A 24,382-nucleotide genomic window follows, 5' to 3' on the forward strand; every position below is an offset into this window, starting at 1 on the left:
TTGCGTAAATTTTTGTTCTGTATTTCAGGTTATTTGCATTCAATCATTCTTATAAATGCTTCTGATTGGGAGTCTGCACGATATTGGGGTTCAATAAATCTAAAATTGAATAGCTCTGGAAGCTTGCTTTGCTTATTTAAAGTTTTTCAATCAGGCGGAATTGTGGAAGTTTTCAAGTTTAACCAGCGGATAATTTTTGCCCGGAAAGGCAGAAGAAGTTTAGATTCTGATGTATCTAGTATAAGTATTGACTTCTGTGGTATGAGTTTGAAAATTCTTGTGGATTTCTTTGTTTTTTCGATATTTTTCTGTATTACTGAAAGTAAGATCAATAATTGCCCGAACTAAGTTTGCATATTCATCATTTGAGCTTCCGGTCATGCAAATTGCTGGACTGTAATTAGTCCATTTTCCATCGCATGTATTGCTGCCCTCCACCAAGCGAATTCAGTTGATTTTCGAGCCGTAAACATGCTAGCTATCGTATCTGCTAACCGACTAAGTTTTCGAGCTCGGATTTTTAGAGAAGTAATCTGCGAAGCTTGTTTTTGCCTCAGGCTTATGCTGTTTTTGAAAGTCAAAGGAAACAAGACGGTCTAACCACCAGGTAAGTCGTTTGAACAGAGTTTAATTCTTTTTCTTGTTTCCATCCAACAGCGAGACCATTGCTTTGTGATTTGTTTTAATCAAGAGTTTACTTCCCAATACGTAGTTGCTGAAATAATCGGCCCGACACGACTGCTAACATTTCTAAATAATTATTCGAGTTCTTTTTCTCGGCATCGTCCAGGTAACGTGACGCGACTGATATTGGCCTTCAACCGTCGGAGCCCAATTGCTCGAGTACGGCACAAAGTCCATTGTGGCTGGCGTCGCAAACTATTCGGATAAGAATAGTATATGTATGTCGAAGTGCCGTAGTTCGACTCTGTTCAAAACCTGCTCTTTCAGATTCTCTAACGCTGTTTGGCACTCCGGTTTCCATAGATATTCATTGTTCGACTATGGGAGGTTCGTAACGGGGCTGAATATTCGTAAATGCTGGCAGATACTTGTGTAGGCTGTGTGTTGGGCCCATAAGAGATCAAAGCTGTGACAAGGTGCGAAGCGCCTTCAAAGATTCCATTGGTTCTGTCCTTTAGACAAGCGGAGATACGCCCGCAGGAGTACTTTTATGACCGAGCCATTAGCATTCACTTTCAGCGAGTTTCCTCTTTGTAAATTTTAATGACATATTTTCCTAATCAAAATTTCTCAAAATCTTGTCGATCGCCGATATGTGTTCAATCTTGCTGCCTTTATTTACAATCAGTATGTCATCTAGAAATGCGTCTGCCTCTGGTGGAAACTCTGATAGGATTGCAAACACTACTCTCTGGAATTCCGCAGGCATCATCGTTAAACCGTACACTGGTCTCAAGCCTATACCTCCCTGTCGATTGACTTCCAACAAATAAAAAATTGCACGGTTCCCTCGTTTTCATGATGAGCTGTAGGTGTCCGTTTGCGTATGTTAGGTCCATCGTTGAGAAATATATGTTTCTCGCATTTTTTCGCTTATGATTTACTCTACCGCATTTATCAATTCCTCGAAGTTTGCCACTTGATTTTTATTCAAATGCTTTCGCTTATTTAGTTCTCTTGATTCCAATGCTAGTTTTACAGACCCGTTTTTCTACACTGCAGTTACAATTCGTGATACGAAAACTTAACAAAACAGTCTTCTAGTTTTTCAATGTGTCCTTATTTCAAAAGTTTGCTAATTCCTTTTTCAACTTTTTTGAACAGTTAATGGGATCCTTCATTCTTTTGCTGGACTGGGATTAGCTTTTCGAAAAACTCTGCTTGTATCTGCAGTTTTTTATTTTATCGTTTCGGCGAAAAAAATTGTTAAGTTGATTACTAAAATAATGTTGCCATTGGTCCCGCGGGATTCTGCCCCAGGTGTCTTTGCAACGTCTCACTACTCCTGGATGGACATCACGTTCTTCCCCGTTGTGTTTTGAATCAGCTGCAACCCAAAGCTAGACATTGGGACCCTTCCAACAGCAGACGGTCTGTTTCCTCCTATTAATTGGATTTTGGCCTCGACGACCCAACCGTTTATCTCTCCAGCCGTACTGACATCGTCCCGAGTAGGTGTAGGGCGTTGTTCCCATAATCCCGGAATTTGTTGTCCTCTGGATGCAACTCGTTTATCTTCACACCTGCGGCGACCAGTGTCCTTCTAAACTCCTCGATGGTAAACATTCAAAATGGCGAGCCGCTGTGTATCCACACGTCACGTTTGTTTGTTTCCCGTTGACTTTTGCCGGTAGTTTTGCACCTGTTAATGTTAGTTCGACTTCCTTTCTTGAATGAATGACCATGACAGCGTAATCCGCCGAACTGTCCGAGTCCAATGATTCAGGTCTATCCTCGGGTGTGTTGACCCAGCCGAACAAGTTTTCTTTGCTGTGAGTGGATATCCTCCTTGTCCCCGGATTTGCTCATATCTTGCTCTTCTTGTCTTTGGATTAGTCTACTGCCGGGCGCACTCGATATCCACATTTCTCCACATTGTTTTGTCATAGTGTCCTGTTTTCCGGCAGAAATTGCAGGTTGGGCTTCTTGCTGGACATCTCGTCATATGCTCTGGTGCAAAACCAGGACGGTACGGTCCTCGTCCGGTTTGTCTGCTATTCTGGTACGGCTCGGATCGCTCCCACCGGTTCCATTTTGATCTGGAACGCTCCACCGTTTGCGTTGATCGATGTCGCTCCTCCAGTTTTCGATACATACTTTTTCGCGTACTTGTCTCCTCATTCGTAGGATAACGCTGTTCGATACACCTCCTCGGATGTTTTTGTCGATCTGCATAATTCGTTCTGAGCTTCTCGGTTGTTCATGTTAACAATGATGGCCTCTCAAGAGCCTTGTCTCCAATGTCCCAAAATTGCATCGTGCTGCTATTCCATTTAAGACCGAATGGGATTGTTACAACGATTCCCCGATGTGTTGCTTTCTTGCTAGCAATTGCAACGTCTCGAACGTGTCGTTCCTTTCCTTCTTGAACTCTGTTTCTCTAGCATCGATGACCCTTGAAAAACGGGTCGCTTCTAGTTCCAGATGTGGTGGTCTACGCCTGTGGATTTTATCTTGTCCTTTTTTCCCCAAGGAATAAGTATAAGTTCGATATGAAGGTCTGTTCCGCCTCCAGTCGGTTTCTCCCGCTTACATCTGCCGGTAATGCCGCAACTTGCGCTGTGGTCAGCGTACTCGCATAGTAGAAGTTTTTCGGGTTAATCCCATGTTTGGCCATATTCCCCTTTGAAAACCGTTAAACCAAAACTCCCATAGCATTGGCGGTTAAGCCAGTTTGGGAGGCCAGAACGACGTTATTCCTACTGGGTTCTCCCCCCCGCCCCAATTTGAACTGCTGGCTGCGCCATGTCAAGAAAGAGTTAACGATAGTTTAAATTTCAGATAGATAAATGAAGGGCTGAAATGCATAAGGTTAGTCGGAGAAAATGAACTAGATGGAGGTCAACCAAAGTTAGTTACCAGTTAGCACTACAACAAGAAGAATAGAACTGAAATGGACAGTGAACTAATTTAATAACCATGACACTTTCATGTTCGAGGAAGAACTCCGTAAAACTGATGGTTTAAGTGGTTGATAATTCGAGTGGTTTCCTGGCGGCTGGGTTAAAATGAGGGCAATAAAAACCGAAGATGGCAGTGAGATAATCCTTAAGTTCTCCCAACTGTATTTGTTTGGATATACTTGGAAACTTAGTTATTATTATATTCTGGTTGCCAATATGTTACCAAACCCTGGTACTTTCAAAGAGTATTGGAACGTATATTGCAAAATACACCGGAAGTTCCCTTTTATATCTGTATTTTGAAGGTTTAGGGATAAAATTAATGTCACTCCCCTCATGCCTTGCATCTAGAGCGACGGAGGGGGTGGTGACTCACCGGCATAGTCTACTGCCCCCAGCTGGTGCAGCCAGCCGTCCTCGTGCCAGATCCAGTGGGCAGGCAGAGCGTAGATGACAGTGTTGACAAAGGAGAACACGATGTACGAGTTGAAGTTGGCTCGTTCCGCCATCGCACCCGACACGATGGTGGTGGCCGTGCTGGCGAAGCTGGCGTGGAAAAAGAACTTGGAGTACTTGTAGCCTAGGCGAGAGAGAACAGGGCGTCCAAATTGCAAAAAACAGCAAAAAAACTTTTTTTCTGATTGTAATTAATAGACTGATTCCAAAAAATGGGCTTTTGAATTGTAATTTTTGTTGTTTTTTTCTTAAAACAAAATGTAGGAGCTAAGGGTCCGTCTATTTAGGTTATTCTAATTTAGCAAAAATTTTGAGACGAAAAAATTATTTTAATTGTAAGGCAAAAACTGATATTTTTTTTTCATATAAATATAAGGTGCAGACTAGTTGAGATACAGATGTTAATGTTTAAGTGAAGCTTATTTGGCAGCCCTGCCTATGAGTTCGAGCTCGCTGGTGGTGACAAAGAAATCCCCAACTGCCACTACTCCATAGAGAGATTTGGGGCCGAAGCTGAGTCCATAGCCGAACATCCAGTAGGACAGTCCCCCGAACACCACGTCCACTATGTTCTTCACCATGATGTTGGACTCATTCTTCTTACTCACAGACCCACTCTCTGAAAAACAACACACACACACAATTACACCCACTGAAAAACTCAACATGCTTATTCTAAGCCCTAATCAACTCAAAAACAAACCAGAGAGGCGAAACGGAGCTTCGCAACATTTGCGATACAACACTAACATTAGAAAACTAGGTGAACCAAAATTTTCTTATGTCTCGCATGAAAAGTGTGATTTCAAAATTTTGACTTTAATCTAAACCTTAGTTGTTTCGCTACTACAATAAGTGAGAAGATTAGAAAAATTTGAGATAATCATTTTTCCCAAGGAGAGAAATTTTCCCAAGTAGTCACCGCTTCGGTAGGAACATTTATCGCAACCGGTTCTTTCAATTGAAATTTTCATCTGAGATTTGATTTTCAAATTTTAAAAAAACCAGAAAAAACGGCGGACAAAAGATTTTCCACAATCCATATTTTTTTTCACATAATGTTTACATAACGGCCGTTTAAGCAGAGAAAATTCCCAAAACCAGGTTTAAGGACTGAATACAACCTGATAATTGGCACAGTAATTTTCGCGTAAAGTTTAAACTTTCCCAAAAAACTGTCGAAGGTTCAAATCTTTGAATTGTTTGAAGGCCATAACTTTTTTCTAAAGCAAACAGGGCATAGTCATTTATAGAAGCAGGTTGTCAAGAACCTGTTATTTCGATTGAAGATTTGATATCAGATTTGGCAGTATTTGCGAGAAATATCCAAAAAACGGTCAATAAATCAAAAAAATTTACATTTCCAGGAATCATAGTTTTTTTGTGTGAAATACTAGGGCGTAGTCACTTGTTCAGCAAGGATCCACGCACCCTGTAACTGCAATTGTCCAAAATCTCAGATTTGGGATAATCATTTTCAAGAAAAATCAAAAACTTCAAAAAAACTATTGAAAAAGAAAGTTTTGACGTTTCCGAGGGCCATAACTTTGGTGTCAAAATTACTCGGGCAATTGAACGCAAAACCTCAGATTTTGTAATGTAGATTTTGAGATAATTCAAAAAAATTAAAAACCGACAAACAATCAAAAATGTGACTTTTCCGTGGGCAATAATTTTTGTGTAAACAGTTTTGTGAGTGGCCGCTAATGCAAGGGAGCTGCCCACTACCTGTTGTCTCCATTGAACCCGCAATATTAGATAAATTTGCGCAATCTATTTACGTTTACGGAATCCGCTTACCTTTGAGGATAAGTTTGCGGAATCCATGTAGGTTTACATGTTAGATAAATTTGCGAATCCATTTACGCTTGCGGAATCAGCTTACATTTGAGGAGTCCGGAATAACGATCTAAATTCGCTCGTTGAGGAATCCGCAACAAAATTAACGTGCCGACAAAATTTACGTTACAAGTATTTGTACGCGGAATCCAGGGAAATTTTGTAGGTGGAATCCACTACATGTTTAAAGACTTGTCTTTGGAATCCAGAAACGTACAGACAAAAAATTGTGCGCATATCCAATGCAGTTTGGCCTAGTAAGGAATTTAAGATAGTTTTCCTTAAAAAAATTTCGATTGAAAAAATGCTTGTCACACAATTTTCTTCCATGAAAGTTGTATGATAAGCTTTTCCATAGACTCCATACATGAAATTATATGATGGGCATTTTTTGCATGGAAGTCAATCAGCGAAATTAAAAAAAGTATCTGCTTGAGGTTTTTATAAAGTTGGGTCGGTTTGAAGCACCGAGTACAAACCATGGTGGTGCTCAAACTGCCGACCTTTTGATTGAGAACTTGAGACTTTAGCCCCTTTATTAACAAGCAAAACGACAAAAGCAGCAAAACAAACGACTCGCAAACAGTTGAGAACAAGTTCAAATGAATGACTGACGGCAGATAACTATAGGCTAGATAGACTGATTACTGATTACACGGTTGGGTAGTTGAGAGTATGATACTAGAGGAAGTAAAGGAATAAGGGCAAATTAGACAATTTCTAAGAACACCTAATTACCAATAAAGATGGAAGCATTCAATAATTTGTGATCAACCTCGGTTAACTTAAGGTTATTTACCGCAGACAGCAACTAACGCAATGGCCCAACAGAAAGAGCGCGCTTAACGACAACAAACTTCCCAATCTCTGACATGCTCGCCTCCCCGCCCCTTACCTTCTGGTCAGCAGGAAACAGAAAAACATGAAAGCCAAGAGTGAAAGAAAAAGAAAAGCATTCCCAACAGACAGCTGAAAGAGTGTTCTTGCAAGAATTCACGAAAATAATTTCTGAAACAACAGTTGAAAAGTCAGCGAAGCAAAAAAGCTACGGCTGACTTCTCAAATGTTGTTTCAGAAAAAAATTTTCCACAAATTTAACCAAGTGCGTCTCATCTTCAGCCAGTTTTTTTCAGCTAAAAGCACAGTCGGCAAATCGTCGTTTAGAGTTGAATTAGTTAGCACAAAAAGCGCTCATTCAGTATTTCAGCTATAATGAACCATTTTGTAACATTTTTTTGTAAAAAATTAGCATAAAAAAGTTTTTTAACGCGTTTTGAAAATTTTGTCCAACAAATCGCGATTTGTGGCGTTCGTTTTCGCTCAATTTACTATATACTGGTGCTCCTTCAATTGACCAAAATTTGATGCCGTAAAGTTTTACCAAAGTGGAGATGAAAACGTGAAATTACAGTACAGTTTCTACAAAAAATGGTCTGCCTATTTCTGTTTATATTTTCAGCTACTCAGTCGAGATTGCGAATGAATGGTTTACGAAACATACATCAAGTTTCAAGCTTTCGCGTTTACGCCGAATCGCTCATCGCTGGGTTTTTGACTCAACTAGTCTCCAACATTGATCAGTTTTCCGTCGCTCTTTTGCTTTCGCTTTCTTTTTGCAATTCTTTTTGCGGCATTTTTCGTCTTTTCTTTGTATTGGCTGTTTCTGTCTCATGTCCTTGAGAGGATTTACTTTTTCTCATCCTATTTTCTTCTTGAAATCTAGCCTTTCTGGTTTCACTGAATATCACGTTCTTGGGTCTGGCTTGCCATTCAATTCCATCTTTCGTTCTTCTTCTTACGATACTGCTCGTTAATGTTTGTTATGCACGCTGTCTTGAACTTTTTTGCTCCTCGCCCATCTCTCAAGTGTTTTCCTCCGAGTCAATTTTTTTCGTCAAAAAATTTCTGATGGTATTTCCTTTCTAACCCTTTTCTCACCTCCATTATATTTCTCTGATTGTTTCCATAGTCCTAGTCGTTCTAATGAGTTCTTTCCTTTTATGTTCGCTCTGCCTCGTGATTTTTCTACCTGGAGTCGCGCCGAGTTTTTTGGTCGCGAGAGTCTGGACATAACAAATATGAGTCGCGATGTTTCGGTCGCACCACCTCCGCTTCGGTCGCGAAAGTCGCGACGGATCATCATCATGGTCGCGAAAGTCTGCAAAAGCCAGATTTTGGTTGCGAAAGTCTGGACTTGCCTAATTTTGGTCTGGAAAGTCTCGACATGCCAAAATTTTGTCGCGAAAGTCTGGACATGTGTCTGGGACTTCGACTCGGGACATAGCGTCGATGCTTGAATTAGCCGAGCTTTCCTCTCAAACCGTTCAGAATATATAGTGAGCATAAGCCACTTTCTCTATTTTAGTTTCATTTTTTGCCAAGTTTTTGTCCTTTTCGAATTATCATCTTTCTTAAACGCTGTTGGCGATCCTTTCAATATGTTTTTTTCTTCATTTTTCCCAGTTCTAACTCCCTTTTCTAAATTTGGAGCCCTTCATGTCAAATAATATTTCCTCTCTAAGCACAACCCCTCGTCGTGAAGCCTCGTGTCGTCGAAAGTTTGATCTTATTACTCCTCTGTTCTTCTTTTCCGTAGCATTCAACAAAATAACACAGCGACGCCTCAATTTTGATCGTAGTATCGAAATCAATTTTTCATAGAAAAGTTCTTTTATTGATTGGTTACATCCTCTTGGTTTATTACAATCTCATTTAGTTCTGGGTTCGTATTTCCGTTCTTGATAACATGTTGCGCTTCCAACCTTGGTGGCACATGATATTTGAGTGCTTGTGACGCATGTTTTCTGTTACATTCTTGACTAAGCTAAGCTCGTTTTCCATCTGTGATTTTTTTCAAAGTTCCATAATTTTATAAGCGGAACATTCGTATCCTTTTTTTCCATTACTTTGCTTCGTTTTAATGGTCGTCGACTTGACTCTAATTCGGTTTTGTTTTCTCCTAGCCTTTACTTTAGCCGCCGCGTTATTTACATTTTCATAATTTTTTTTGTGTTTTTTACACTTAAGTGTAAAAAACACGAAAAAAAAGAATTATGAAAATGGAGACAAAGTTTTAGGAGAATAACAGTTGTTATAACAAGTGTAAGTTTGAATTGTATTGCTACTGTTATTGTGTACACTCGAAGCATGTTTATCTCGTTGCGGTTGAGCAGTGAATTGATTTCTGGTTATTTCTTTCTAGAAACTGTTTGTTTCTAGACTAGAAAAGAAATAGATCACTTCCGCACGGAAAATACGAGAAAACTAAGCTAGACAATCTACACAGAATTTCTATCTAGAAAAAGCAGCTTCCGTTCGGTACGGGTATCAAGACTACTTTTTAGAAATTGAAACTGCCAGTCAACGCTGTGAATAAATCATTCAACAATGCGCCAAGAACTGAGAATAATGTTCTAGAAATTGGGGTAATTCACCTATTTTTTTTGGCAAATTGGAACCAACAGTTTCACAAATTCTCACCCTCTGTTACAAACAAAAGCACCTAGCGGGACCCGAGCCTCCTTCCCGTGTGTCTGTAATTTGCTTGTTAATTTAGCTCATTTAGCTCTCTTTTTCAAACGTTGGAATGAAGCAGTCCTATTTAATAAAAGGTTGTTTGTTTCAGCTCGTACACAAAGATATTAGGGACTAAAAATTTTAAAAAAATGGGGAAAACTTGAACACGATTGTTTTTTTTTCAGCGCGGTTTTTTTGTAGTTAAGGCTGACTGAACATAACGGAAAAAAATGGGATCAAAATTGAAAGGGGTAAATAATACGGATGAAAATGTAGATTACTGGCAAACTTTGATTTCCGAGCAACCAAAATTCCTCTCATAAGCGGAGAAAACGTTGGTTTTTTACACATTTTTCGGCTTTATCACTTTCGATTAAAGCTGCACCCAAAATTGTTGTCTTAATTATCTGTACGCTCCGTTCCTAGTCTTGCTGAGGCCTTGTCATAAGTAGCATTTAAGTAAATCGTGTAAAACTTCTAATTTGGCTTTTAATTTTTTCTTCATTTGTAATTTGTCCGAATTGAAATTATTTTAGGTAGCTTTCAAAAATTTCGGTTTTGCCATTTTGATTTGTCTTTTTCATTGGTCTCAGTTCTCAGATTTATGAAAAGTAAAGCAAGTGCTCTCAATTATGTTCAACTCTGGTGACAGCGCTAATAGCTCAATTCAATATAAGATTAAATTTTACAAAGAAGTGTCTCGGAAGAAAGCCAGCGTCAATTTCTTAGTTTCATTTTTGTAAGCAACTTATTTGAATGTTAAAAAAATGTGGTGTCCAACTGTTTAATCCAACGTTATTTACACCCCTATTTTATAACTCTGTAAGAAGATAACCCCACAAAAAATTAACCTCCTTTTGATACCGTTGATTTGTTTTAAATTAGGTCCTTTTTTACAACTATATTAGAGTTCCACTGAAGTGTACTAATTGAAACCTGAGAAGATATTGTTGTTTTTTGATAACCCTACAATCTAAAAAATAGTTTAGTTCTGATTGACTAAAGATAAAATCCCTTAAAGGCGCGTTTAGAGCCGCGATAATCTACATGGTGCTAACTGAAGGCCGAGCCACAGCAATTTCGGATGGTGAAATTTTTCTTGAAACGAGATGTGAGCCTAATCATTACACTTCTACGAGAAAACCTCACGCTCGACTTAATTTGAAAAAACAAAGGATCTGAGCGAGATTGATGCCCCGACCGTCGTAGTCGCCACGGCGATTCAACCATAACAGATGATATTACCACTCAACTAGACTTAACAACTAAAATTTTCACCTACACCAACTTCCAACTACACAATGCATGCACAAGCAACGAGGACAGGTTTTACCAGTCTCCTCGGCAAAAAAAAATACGAAACACTTGAGCTATTCAAACTATTCAAAATCTTTGTAAAAAAACAGTGGACAAAAAGATTATGAAAAAAATGATTTTGTTAGGCGACACAGAAAAGCTACATGTGCTCGAAAATTCAAAATGTTTGTTGGCTGATCGAATTCTCAAAGTTATTACCAAAATTTTTCATACTTACCAAAAATTTTCATTACCAAATACTTCTTACATGTTTGTCTTTCACGAATAGCCCTCGCCTGCATATATGCTTTCTTAACAAATAAAAAGGAAAAAACACAACACCGATTCTTAGGAGTCTTAGAAGTATCAGATACTGATAGTGTATCTGAAAAAAGTTTGCTCGACTTTGAGCCTCTCGCTATTCAAGCGTTTGGGAAAAACTTCCCAGAATTCAAGCTGTCTGAATGTTTTTTTATCTTTCTCAAAACTACATGATAAAAAAACTGCGGAATATGGATTAAAAAAGAGTACAAAACAAACCACGAATTTGAATAAGCACTTGAAATGGTTTCTTTACTTTTAATTTTGGCTTTCAGAAAAACTTCAAAATCTGACTTTTTTCTTTTAAATTTACTATATATTTAAGCAAAAAAAAAATTTGTAAATCATCGAAACATTTGCAGGGGAGCATACTTTATAAAACTTTCGAATTTTGAATCCTAAAATATTCCAAATTGCAAACTGTTGCTCATACGCACGATACAAACAGAAAATCAAACAAGCGCAAGTCAATGTTTTGCTAAATACTGTGCGTGTAATGAGGGCAAATAAAGAGTTAATTGATTTTTGAGGCTTCAAAATTTTCGAAATCTTTTTGTTCCGTTCATTGACAATAGAGAGGAATATTTGTCTTCGGAACTAGTTGTTTTCGTACATTTTTTTTCATGCAAAATCTGATACTACAAAGTATTAATGGGTCGAGTGATATATCATTTTAAAGCCCTTCTGATGGCGATTCGAACGACATAATTTTTTCTAAAACGTGTCAGTAACGAGAAAAAATGTAGAAAAATTTTCACTGACTTTGTTTCATTTTTTTTCGTTAAGCATTTTTTGAAGAGACAACTGTAGTCATTGTGTCTAAGTCACTAAAACTCTACGCATTTGTTTGGTTTTCCAATCACACCACGCACAAAAACACGGCACTGCCTTGCAAAAAAAAGGCACTGCCTTGCAAAAAAAAAAATTTAGTGAGATTTTTTATGAACTTGGTCGGAACATTGTGCTGAAAACTCAGCAACCGGCTATATTTGTGTGCTATGTCTAATCATTTAGCGGGTGGGGTGTAGTTTTGTGTAGTTTGGGTTTGGGAACTTACCTAGGAGGCCGAATCCACTCTGCATTGTGAAGATGATGAAGGTGGAGGTGAGGATCCAGGTGGCATCGTCCCACGAGGACAGTCGGTCGTAAGTCGATTCACCCCCCGCCACGCCCCCCACCGAACCACCGCCGTCACTGTCACTGTCACTGCCAGTGCCCACTCCGCCGAAAGATACGTTAGACGACAAGTTCACTGTCAGAGTCATGGTTCGAATTTAAACCAAGTAAACTAACTTTAAATGAGTAACTCGAAGAATCGGAAAAAACAAAAGTTTGTTATGAATTATAAAGTAAAAAACTTCTCACTCCGCACTCGGCATTTTTCGAGAGCTTTAGAAAATAGTTTGAAAGATCTTTAGGAGCTAACAGCATCGAACTAATCATCTGTTATCATCTAGTATCTTCAATTATCATCACTAGAACGCAATCAGTTTTATATTCTTATTTTCATGTATCAGTGCATAATACCTCAAAAAATCAATTTGTAAATGTACCAAAAAAATTGCAAATTCACCTATTCGACACATGCGATAAAAGCTGGAGAAATTAATTGATTTTAGCCTCTTCGCCAACTTTTATGTTTTATTTGCAACTTAAGAAACCGTTCATGCAGGTCTTTAGACTGCGACTTTGAAAATGTCTTTTTTAGTAACTTAAGGCTGTAGGGGCATACCCTGAATGTTTCGACTGTTCTTTAGGGTGTTTGAAGCAAGAACTCTTTTTGTTTGAAAACCTTCCCAACCCCAATCGGATGTTCTTTGCGTCTTTTAAAGTTTTATTTGGATCAAATAGCATGCCTCAACTCAATTTAGAGTAACTTCTCAGCTAATTTAAGTCACCGCTTAAGCTATGCGCTAAAAAGCAAAAATGAAAAAAAAAATGAAAATTGTTGAAAATTTTAGTTATCATGAATTGGCCAAAATAGTCTCAAAGTCGGACAATGGAATCTCGAATATAAAAATAAAATACAAATGTGTTTCATTTCGTTTCTGTTTTAATGATAAAAAATTGAAAAAGTGACAAAAGCCGTTGAGATTATACACAATCTGGACAGCTTGATAAATAATATCGTCAAGTTCAAACATGTTGCTTTGAACTTGACAAGAAAAAAAACAGGTGCGCTTAACATGTGTTTTTTAACATGAAATTTGAGACATGTGATGCACATTTTATTGCACGAGATTTGACTAATTAGATGGACAAGATATGGCCGGGCTATACTTATGTATTAGAATTGTGATCGAGCATTCACGAAAAGGAAAACAGGGTGGGAATCCTAATTACAAAAACATTCCTCAACCCGGGTTGCATGAAAAGAGGGCTGCACTTTGAGCATAGGATAGAAGGAGGTTTCAGAAATTAGTGGTTGGGATTAAGGTAACTATTTCTTATAGATCGATAGTTCAGATCAGTCTAATTTTGCTATCATTTAATAATTTCTTCAAAATATGGAAGCAAAAACTGTTTTCTTATGCAAAGTAGTTCAGTTTTTGAAAATGGCGCATCGATTAATCGAAAGCAACTTGCGCTTTGTTTTCGAAGAAACTAATGGATATCTTTAGGAGAACAAAGGTCTTTTTAGTCCGATGCTGTTAAGCACCATTCACTGTTTTAGAGAAGTAGTTTAAAGCAATTCTCATAGATGACTGTAGATGTACCAAAAAAAGTAGTCATACTTCCAAAAAACAGTTCAATAAAATAATCAATTTCGATTCGAAGACAAAAATGTTATGAAGTCTCAAACTTCCACAAAAGGGAAAGTTTCAATTCGATTCCTTCTCATAAAATGGGAAGGATAAATAAACAATGAACTAAACTGGAGACGAGAGCAAAAATTCCTCAAATTCCAAAAAGTTCTTCAACTGCCGAATTTTATAAAAAAGTGACTTCAGCTTGTTAATAAAAAAATTCGATAACAATTTTTTAACTCAATGAAATAGATTAGGCAAACAAGCTAAGCAACTGGAATGAATTGAACTAGGAAAACTTCAGATGATATCTTAAATCAGAATGGACTTAGGCGTTTAATATGAAAAAACCACTAGATGCTTTTTTGTAGAACAATTCGCCAGCCAATCGCATCATCCGGCTATTATTCTTTCAGAGAAGCAGTCTTTCTTTTTCAGCGCATAAAATATCTCAGATAAGCAGATTTTTCAACAAAAATTGCTCAATCAACGCCATTGGCCGCCGGTATAAATACTAGATTTATTTTAGAGAACATACGTAACGATAAAGAACGAAGTAAAATTAATTTGAGCTTGTACAAGGTCACTAAAACTTGCCGAGGGTTATTATAGTTACGACAAAAAACAAAGTCTGACAATATATTGACGCCCCAGTCCGTCTCGTAGTGATTACGATAAAAGCTGTTCACGAGGCCTCATGCATGACTATTTCTAGCTTCAATTCTGATCATGCCAGATTGCCATTTTTATACCAGAAGAGCAGACTAGCAGAGCAGAACAGAGCAGACCCCTTCCACCACTGTTCGTCCTGCATTGAGTTGGACCAGGGGCAATTTAAAAAAGGGGTGGCTTACCAGCTCTGTTAGGATTGCCCAAAGTTTAGAAAACACAGAACAAGCAGGACTGCGACAGGGTCAGATTGACAACTCCTTCGGTCATACTTGTATAGTAACAAAACATCATCTACTTACACACGTCGATCAGCGTAGTGTATCATTACGAACCTTCTTTTTTCCTAACCTAACTCGCAAAAAAGAGTAATCATTGAAATTGTTCACTTATATGGAAATTTCACTGTAGCATTGGAAATTGCATAGCATCTGTTCTCTGATTTATTTGTGGCTAGCGTTTGACATCAATCAAGCGTCCATGGCTGAGTGGTTAGTACGTGAGATTCATAACCTCTAGGTCACAGTAGGGCGTCCCGCACTGAAGTTTTATGGATAATAATCGATTATATTGGATTTTCATTGTCAGTCTCTATAAAATAACAAAAATAATCGATTATAATCGATTGAAAATGGATTATAACGATAATATTTTTTTAAGCAATAAAATCCCAATATAATCGATTATAATGGATTATAATAGATTAATTTCAAAAAATTTTATCAAAAGAAAAATAATCCATTTTAATCGATTATAATGGATTATAATCTATTTATTCAAATATTTTTGCGTGTTGCTTTCATTTTTTCATAATTTTGTTAAACTTAGGGTTAGTTAGTTATTTTGTTCTCTGGCTTAATTTCAATTTTTCCTGTTTTGAATCGAGTTATGAAAAATTACAAAAAGTTAGCTATAGATCCCACACCAAGTCACCCCCCACGCTTGCCCGTTTTACAGTTAGATGTCCCCTAACTAGAGAAAGAGGGGGTACGTCGTGGGTTGGGGAGATAAGTTGGGGGATGTCCTCTAACTAGAGAGAGGGGGGCTACGTGGGTACGTGGGGGATGGGGTACGCTGGGGGGGGATACGTTGGGCGTTGGGGTGGGGGTGCGTTGCGGGGGGGTACGTTGGGGGGGTGGGGGGGTTAACGTGAGGAACTGGTCAAAAATGCTGTTTTTTGGGCTTTTTTTGGAAAATTACTACATATTGGCTGCCCCTGGATGAACGTGTTCTTTCGAGTTTCGCAGAGATTTGCAAAAACTAGAGTCATTATTTACAAAATTTAATCAACTTTCATGGATTTTATGTACAAAAAATCCATTATATTGAAAACAATAATAGATTATAATCGATTATAATGGATTATAATGGATATAAATTTTTCCGAAATAATCGATTATAATCGATTAAAATACGATTACGTGGTCTAAATTTGGCATGATAATCGATTATATAGACAATATATAGGCAACATGTTAGTCAACGAAAATCGATTATACTCGATTATTACCCATGAAACCATGGTGCGGGGTATGTTCGACTCCCAGACATATCCGATTTTTTTTACTAACTCGAGGCTTATTTATACTTTTTCTTCTTGCAGTTCCCAGAGCTGCTTTTTGAAGTTTTCTCACAAGTGTTTGGGAAGCGCAGCTTTGTCTCTGTGATATCAATGAGCTTCGCCCGCATCGGCAAAACAAAGGTTTTAAGAGAATCAAATCGATTTTAAACTGATTTATTTTTAGTAAAAAAAACAAATGATGTGCGGTTGAAGTCATTTCTCTACCTAAAGTTCATAATTGAAGGTCAATGACTATTTTATTGCTAGCCATTGAACAAAACAATATTATAAAAAACACATCTGCCAATTTTGTTTAGGCTGATATGGGTTAAAATGGTGCTGACTTTAACGGTGCTGACTTTAGCTCTCCACATTTATTCAATTGATACCTCCATGGAACATATCTATTTCGCTATTATTAATTTATTTTTACGATTTAGTTATAGCCAGGGTTTTAGTAGTTATCACAAAGTTCAGCTAGCAGTTTCTTCTTCGAAAGACCGGACGGAACTGCTTGGAGATTTTTTTGTTCGGGAAAAAACCGTCGATCGAAACTCCATGTCTTAGGGAGTTCTGGGTTGGCCAACTCTCCTTTCTAGATCACTCAAGGACAATTGCGAGTTCTAAAATTTATTGCCAGAGCCAACCGAATTATTTAACGATCCACCACCAAAGCCCGAAACCGTTCCATCATCAGATTCTACGACCGAAACCAATGAAGAAATGCTGAAAACAATGCAGCCAGCTATCCGGAAAACGACCAAATAGAACAAAGAGCGGCGTAAAGAGGGGCACAAAATAAGCCCGAATAACTACTTTAATGAATCATGAAGCAGACTCACAGAACTAATCTCATATATTCTTTGCCTTGGGAAACGAAAGAAAGAACAGATTCCTGCAACAATTGCACAAGTAAGTCTAAACTTAGTCAGATTTTCATATGATCTGTGAATTTATTTTTTAAATCAGAAAGAAATAATTAATCGAAGGAATCCAATTCTATAACTCTTAAGGAGTAATAAAATTCTGATATCATACAAAAAAAAGGATAAATCAAAGCAAATACCAACCAGAAACAAAACCGTCAACAGCACATAATTCCTCAAATTTTATCAATTTTTTAAACCTATTTTGGGTAAAATAAGAGCTGTAAATATCGATAGATACTAGAAAAACTGTACGCATTTAGATGAACAGATCATTGGGGAGAGCAAATTTCAACGCAAAACCGCATTCAAGTCAGACCAAAAGTCAGACTAAACCATGTTTTTTTTGTGGAAACAAACATACATCAGACCTTAATGCCATATCACCTGCACGAGGAGTCACAAGCAGAAGATACCGTGAGAAAGACTAATTTAACAATTCTTTTATCAGTACTCAAGTAGCCAACTTGGATGCAGAGCAGGAAGAATTAGTTTGCAACTTCCATGACCCGACAGTGAACAAAACGACTATGTCCTGATTCCCCTCAGAAGTAAGAAGTTAAAAGATCGAAACGATTATTAATCAAAGCAACCATGGATCCTTCATGAACAGAAAGACCGCTGACCTAATATTGAAAAAAGATCTTATCGCGAAATCTTCCTCCATAACTCAGAACCAGAACTCAAAAAAATTCGTTGACACCATCAGCCAATCAACGAGTATGAAACGCAGACGTTAGACATCTATTCTATGCGAGTCGAAGTTGCAAAGTTTTCACTTCCTGAGAACAGAACTAATTATCTGTTAGACAAAACAACCCGGCTTGTTTTGAACATTTCAGAATTCGAAACATTTCTGGCTGTTCAGTTATTTTTCTTGAATGATCATCACCCAGTTAAACTCAACTAGGAAAATTTTGGAGCAAAAAACAAGTTGGAGTTATATTTTTCCTCAAGTGTGGTAATTAAAAGAGAAATATTTTTCGCTTAAGTCAGGGGCGGATCTAGGATTTTCTCGTGAGGGGGGAGGGGGATTTTCAAATTGATTTTCTGAGCTCTCCCCAAGCACTACAAAGACCCTGTTTGGGCCAAAATGTCTGCGCCGCAGGCAAAGTTTTGAAAAAACAGGCCAAAAAGGGCGTTTTTAGGCACTTTTTTGAAAATTTTTACCAAAAAATTGCGTTTTTTTTGGCGTGCGCTCCCCCCCTCAAAATTAGTTTATATTGGCTCCAAAGGCGCCTTTAGAAAAATTTTAGGGTCCGTCACCAAAAATGGATATCTGATAATAGTACAAAGAGGGACCCTTTTGGTCGGCAGGGGGTCGAATACCTGAAGGGGGAGAAGCGTCTGCCCCCCGCTCCGCCTCCCTAAATCCGCAACTTGCTTTTAGTCATGAACTTGGTAAAACTATTGAACTCTTAGCAGAGAACAAAAATTGAAATTTCAATCAAAGCATTCGCCCCCACTCAAAGAAAACCTTGCAAGCCGGTCAACGATGTTAAATTAATGACCAATTGGTTTAAGATTTAGGAGGCAAACCTAACCACGCCTATTGCATTTGGTCAAAATGAAAGCAGCTTCTTTTCAAGTTCAAGCTTTTGCACTGAAATGATGATTGTAATGAAATGATAAAAAGTAAAAAAAAAATTTTTGTTCAAATTCTACGAATAGATAAAAAATCTAGACGTGTGTGCAACGTATTGAGCAAGTTTACAAAATTAAAAAGAAATCAGAGCTCTAGATCTTCCGTAAATTATTGTTTAAACAATGAGAACAACAAAACAAAAGATTTAGATGGTTCTGAAAATTTAACACTTTTTTCGCATGTTTTGGCATGACATTGAAGTGGAACCTGATCTAAACTATATTTTATGATTGGATAAATTAAATGTTTTACCAATGTAAAGTATTTAATATTAACCAATCATGATCCATCTAACTAACAACCCACTTATTTGTAAGTGCTGAAGTTACTTGTAATTTCAGCACCAGAGAGATTTGAATTTAACTTAGAAATTAGTTGGACTCTCCCGAGCACTTCAGCAGCCGCAATAAACCAGTATACCCTAGATCTATTGAGCCTAGCAGAGACTAGTTAAACAACCTGAGACTAGATAGTATAAGAGTAAGATTAGGATCGGTATTAGACTAAGAAGTTGCACGAATCTATCCGGCCGAAAATAAGATAGCGTGACGAGCAGACGGTGTACCCTATCCGAAATTACTCTATGAGTTACGCCTCAGACATAACTCATCTGGTGCGACCATAAGTCTCGAACAAGACCTTATTAGATTAGAATTAACCAAGAATAGATTAGAAATTAGACAAAAACATTTACAAAATGTTATACGACAATAATTTAATTGAAATGTCTCTCCGACTCAATAGATCAGAGCCAATATTCCGAACCATAATAGAACTACCCGGAATTGGAAGAAGACATCGAACCAAAGACGACATACGACAAAGTAGAAACTTGCCGTATAGTTATATGATAGTTCGGCAAAAGCCAGAACAAACTTTTATATTTCGAATACTACTTGCAATGAATTTAGATTTCCATTTGCAAACATAAAACCTTGAAGCTAATCTTCAAAATCATTTCAGGCGCTAAACAAAATTAATATTATACAATAACGATTGATAAAAAGATCTAAGATCGTTTTCTTAAAATTCTGCAGTATTATACAAAACATGTTTGAAAAATATTTATTGGAAAATAAAAATAAAAATTAGTAGCATGACAATAAATGGTTAGTAATCATAAATCATCCTGTTGTTCCAGCTTCATCACCTAAAACATAACAGCAATCATCAAACCCACTAATATCATAAAAACACTAAATCTTTACTTTACACAAATTAAAACATTATTAAAACTTAAAGTCACTTAATTTTAAAACCAGATCATCAAGGCTTATCCTTGGATCTTAAATCATTTTCTACTTAATTAAATTTTAAATTTGATCATCAAGGCTTATCCTTGGATCAAACAGAACAACTTTGTTCTCCCCCACCCACTTAATTAGTGTCTAACGACCTCAAACGTCGATTCACTATCCAACCCTTTCTAAAAACCCAAGACTAATAGAAATTTTTAAACAAAACTAATCATTCAAATTAGGATAAGCAGTGAAGAACTTCGGTTATTCATCCTTCACTTGACCCCCCCTCTTACCAGACCCAGGATAAATCTTAGACTTAGTAAGTTTAAAATAGTACCTAACGAACTACTCGCGTTCTAATTATACCTGAACCTTGTGGATCGATTTACTATTCTCCAACCCTTGAACACAATCACTCCCTTAAGTAAGATTAAGTAAGTTAACACCTTAGCTTATACTAGTCACGAGAAAGTAAAATCATTCTCCGGAATCGATATACTTTTCTCTCCAACCCTGAACAAAAAGACCCAGGTTAAGCTAACCAAAAAATCGTAAGAACTAACAGTTTAAGAAAATAGAAATCATTTAACAACCTTTTGCATCCGTCATCCTAAACCTTATGTCATTTAAAAACCTAGGAAATAAACAAACAATCATTTTACACAATTGTGAAATAGATAACAAAAAATACGACCTTGTAATCACACCTCATACACAAACAGTTGGATACATTCGCACAAAACGACAAACACTAAAGAGAAAAATAATAACTAAACAAAGACAAATAACACGAAAAAGATTTTCAAAGAATCGAAACGCATTTTCAGAATCAGAAACCAACAGTTTAGACGAACTTTACAAACTAAAAGAATCAGTAGATAAAAATTACCCACTTCACGATCAATTATATTTTTCTGACTCAGAAACAACTTCAAATTCATCACAAAGAGGAAAAAGAAGAATAAAAAAGCAGTACAAACACAAACCAGTACATCTATACAATTGGAATCAACCAATTCGACACATTAATAATTACATATTAACAGTCATCGAACGAAAAAATGAGCTCAACACACACTCCAGGTGAAGAAACTCCAGATGATGATGAAATCTTTCCCTTTATAGTAGACGCAGATACTGATAGAGGACAACACTTATTTTGTCAAAATTTACTCATAAATTTATTTGAACCCGGAATTAGTCCATGTAAAACAGAGTTCCCCGATGTAAAAATCAAAAGACAAATCATAGATCACTATCTAAAAGATATATGCAACATAACACAACAGTATGGAATCTACTCTATAGAATTCACTTCCCCAAACCATAATAATAGAACATATACTATTCAAACAGACGATCTCGATTTAGAATTTTCAAAAGTCTTTTCAGAATATATAAAAAGCATCCAATACCATAACTCACAAAGAGCAAACTCCATTTTCACCAATGAAGTTTTCGCAATAATATATAGTTATATTTCAATATTAGAAAATGAACTACCATTAACAAATGTCTCACCGACAGACACATCTAAACATTTAAGAGTACGACATGAAATCACACTACTCTCTAGTTATTTGAACGTCATTAAAGAAAATTTCACGAAAGACGACGTTTCACAACATACCAGACACGATTTACAAAAAATTTTAGCATGGTTCATAATAGATTATTTCACACACAATATTGATTTAATTGCACAAGCAAGAAAAAATTTTAGACCCCAAAATTCGAACGATGAAACCGCTATCACAGAACAATCAGATTATGTTTGGGACCCCGAATGGTCTCATCCCGCATTTATAAGCTTCCCACAATCAATCTCAAGTCAAGCAATAGGTACAATATCTTACATAAGAGACTATGTAAGAGTAATACCATTAACAATTGATGCAACACCATTAAACTATAATACATTTTTACCCGATACACAAAATAATAGTTTAAACTCTACAGTCATACACAATGAAAACCTCAATGGAACTAGGAATCTTACCCAACAAGATATCCAGACACCATCACACTTCATAAATGAAGAAATTGTACACACAACAACTACACAACAAAGTATTTCACCAATACGCCCAAATTTAACAACACCAAGAAATACAAATCCTTCACAAACACAGGTAACCTTACAATCAACCGTAAAACCTTCGGTTGCCCCTAAATATTCACATATGGATTATCAAACATACAAACCCGTGACAATACCATCAAAAACACGCAAAACATTCACTAGAAACAACTTTGCAGACCATAATTATAATTATACACATCCGTCAAAAACAAATTATCAACCACAAAGGAATTTTAATCAATATACAAAACCTCGAAACTGGGATAACCCAACAGCCCAATATAATTCAAATAATTTTCAACCAAATCCTCCACAGGATCGCAGTGAAAATTACCCATTTTTTCAACAAAATAAAAATAAAAAACAAACATCTTATCAAATGGATTATTTATCCTCAGATGAAGATTTCCTACAACCAGATATATTTGCACAAAATACTCAAGAATATCGTAGACAAGGAATACAGAAAACACGTATAAATCATAGGAATTTTTCTCCACAACCAATAGATGCACAACATCAACAAGCAATTCAACAACAAAATCCAATTAATACACAATCCTTTCAACCAATTCAACAACAAAATCCAATGATTGCACACTCGTATCAACCATCACAAATGCAAAATGAAATACCACTACCATATTATCTTCAACAACATGAAATAACAAGAAACCAACTTTCAAATTTTTCTCAAATGCCAAATGCAGCAGAATCATTACAAATGACAATGAATCCATACCTTATGGGTGGATCATCAATAACATCAAACAAACCTTTAATGGTTTTCACAGGAACAGACCCTGAATACTCTGTAGAAGACTATTTAAATGCAGTAACAGCAAACCTGATTTTAAATATCGGACCTGAACCAATAAATACGCCACTACATCAAAATTGGATACATCGACGCACAGCGTTAATACAAACAACCTTAGATGGCGCAGCCCAAAAATGGTTTTCAGTACTACCTCAAGAAATAAAATCAAACTGGAAAAGATTTACACAAGAATTTTCAAAAATGTTTGACTCCGAAAGAAACAAACAACAACAAAGAGTTTTATGTAATGAAATTCGCAGATTACCAAACGAAACCATCAAGCAAATAGCAGTAAGAATCGAAACACTAGTTCGAAAAGCATATTCACTAAATACACACGACTATAAAAACACTAAGATGACAGAAATCTTAATGATGACCTTAACACCACAATTAAGGAAAATAGCAATAAAAAAGAGAGCATCCCATCCTTCTTCAATTCGAGAACCCGATTTAGATTTTCGAAAACTAGTAGACAAACTAGAACAAGCAGAAATTACGATGAAACTAGAAGAAACGGAAAATCTGAAATTACAATACGTTAACAAAATTGAAACGACTCCCACTAATATTAATAATATACAAGAATCAGAAACAGATCTCGTTGAAAAAATCACTGAAATACTCAATATTTACGAAAAGAACCCGAACTTTAAAGGCAAACCATCTTTCAAAAAATGGTGTAATTATTGCCGACGATACGGACATAGTATTTCCGAATGTAGACAAAAACAGCAAGATAGTCAAAATAAACCTCAAAAATACAAAGAACCAAATAAATCATTCTATCAATACATGAAAAAAGATCAAAATCTACCAAACAAAAATGTATACAGCAACAACAGTTCAGGAAAGCCACTTCCGAACAATACAAGTTATACAAGAAATCAATCCCCATATAACTCAAGTTATAGAGGAAGATCACCAGAACGAAGAAACACGTATAATTCATCACAAAATCACTACAATAGACCAAATAGTAGAAATAACTACTCCAGATCAAATTCGAATACACAACGATTTGTTTCTAGATCTAATTCCCAACCAAGAAATAACTACTATCCAAACAACCAATCACGAAATTCATCATACAATAGGAATAGAAACTACTCCTATAATAGAAATAGAAGTTATTCAAACAACCGAAACCAGAATTACCCAAACAATCGATCAAGAAATAACTCATATAATAGATCGAACTATAACAGACCAAACAACAATTATCAAAACAGATCGCGAAATAATTCACAAAATCGACACCCAAGTTATAATAATCGTTACAGAAATTATTCCAAATCACCACACCGAAATAATAATCACTATAATACATCTAATAATCGTCATAGAAGCAGTACACCTAAACATCAAAGACAAATCAATCAAGTACAATCTAATCCAGAAACAACATCAGACCCCCCAGGTATTGATGACACAGTAACCGATACGTTACAACTCAATCAAATAAATTGTACATCATCAGATTCAGAAAGTGATACTGAAAACACTCTTGCTATCAATATGATAAAAGTCGAAAATGACTATGAATCTGTTATATATGAACAACCCTTTCCATCACATATATATGAAAATCAATCAGAATTTCTTCAAAATCATTACACTACACCCATAAATTCCACACCAACAACGCAAGAAACAAATGCAAAAAATACTACAG

The 24,382-nt window shown here is 36.6% G+C and overlaps 1 protein-coding gene across 3 annotated transcripts in view; it reads right to left on the reverse strand.

Annotated features, from left to right (window-relative positions):
• The window catches only part of LOC134843822 (putative ammonium transporter 3), a 56,408-nt gene extending 42,215 nt beyond the window's left edge, over positions 1-14,193 (reverse strand). Inside the window, exons 1-4 of one of the 3 annotated variants that reach the window (XM_063860112.1) lie at positions 13,682-14,193; positions 12,073-12,436; positions 4,480-4,662; positions 3,964-4,167 (exon numbers count right to left, since the gene is read on the reverse strand). In XM_063860112.1, coding sequence (XP_063716182.1) covers positions 3,964-4,167; positions 4,480-4,662; positions 12,073-12,280 — 595 coding nt within the window. In that variant the 5' untranslated portion in view covers positions 12,281-12,436; positions 13,682-14,193. Of the gene's footprint in view, positions 1-3,963; positions 4,168-4,479; positions 4,663-12,072; positions 12,542-13,043; positions 13,068-13,681 lie in introns of those variants that run through there. The other 2 variants (XM_063860111.1, XM_063860110.1) reach the window with 2 other exon arrangements.
• Positions 14,194-24,382: the final 10,189 nt, after the last annotated feature.

Source organism: Symsagittifera roscoffensis, chromosome 4 (genome assembly GCF_963678635.1).
Source record: "Symsagittifera roscoffensis chromosome 4, txSymRosc1.1, whole genome shotgun sequence".
Lineage (NCBI taxonomy): Eukaryota > Metazoa > Xenacoelomorpha > Acoela > Convolutidae > Symsagittifera > Symsagittifera roscoffensis.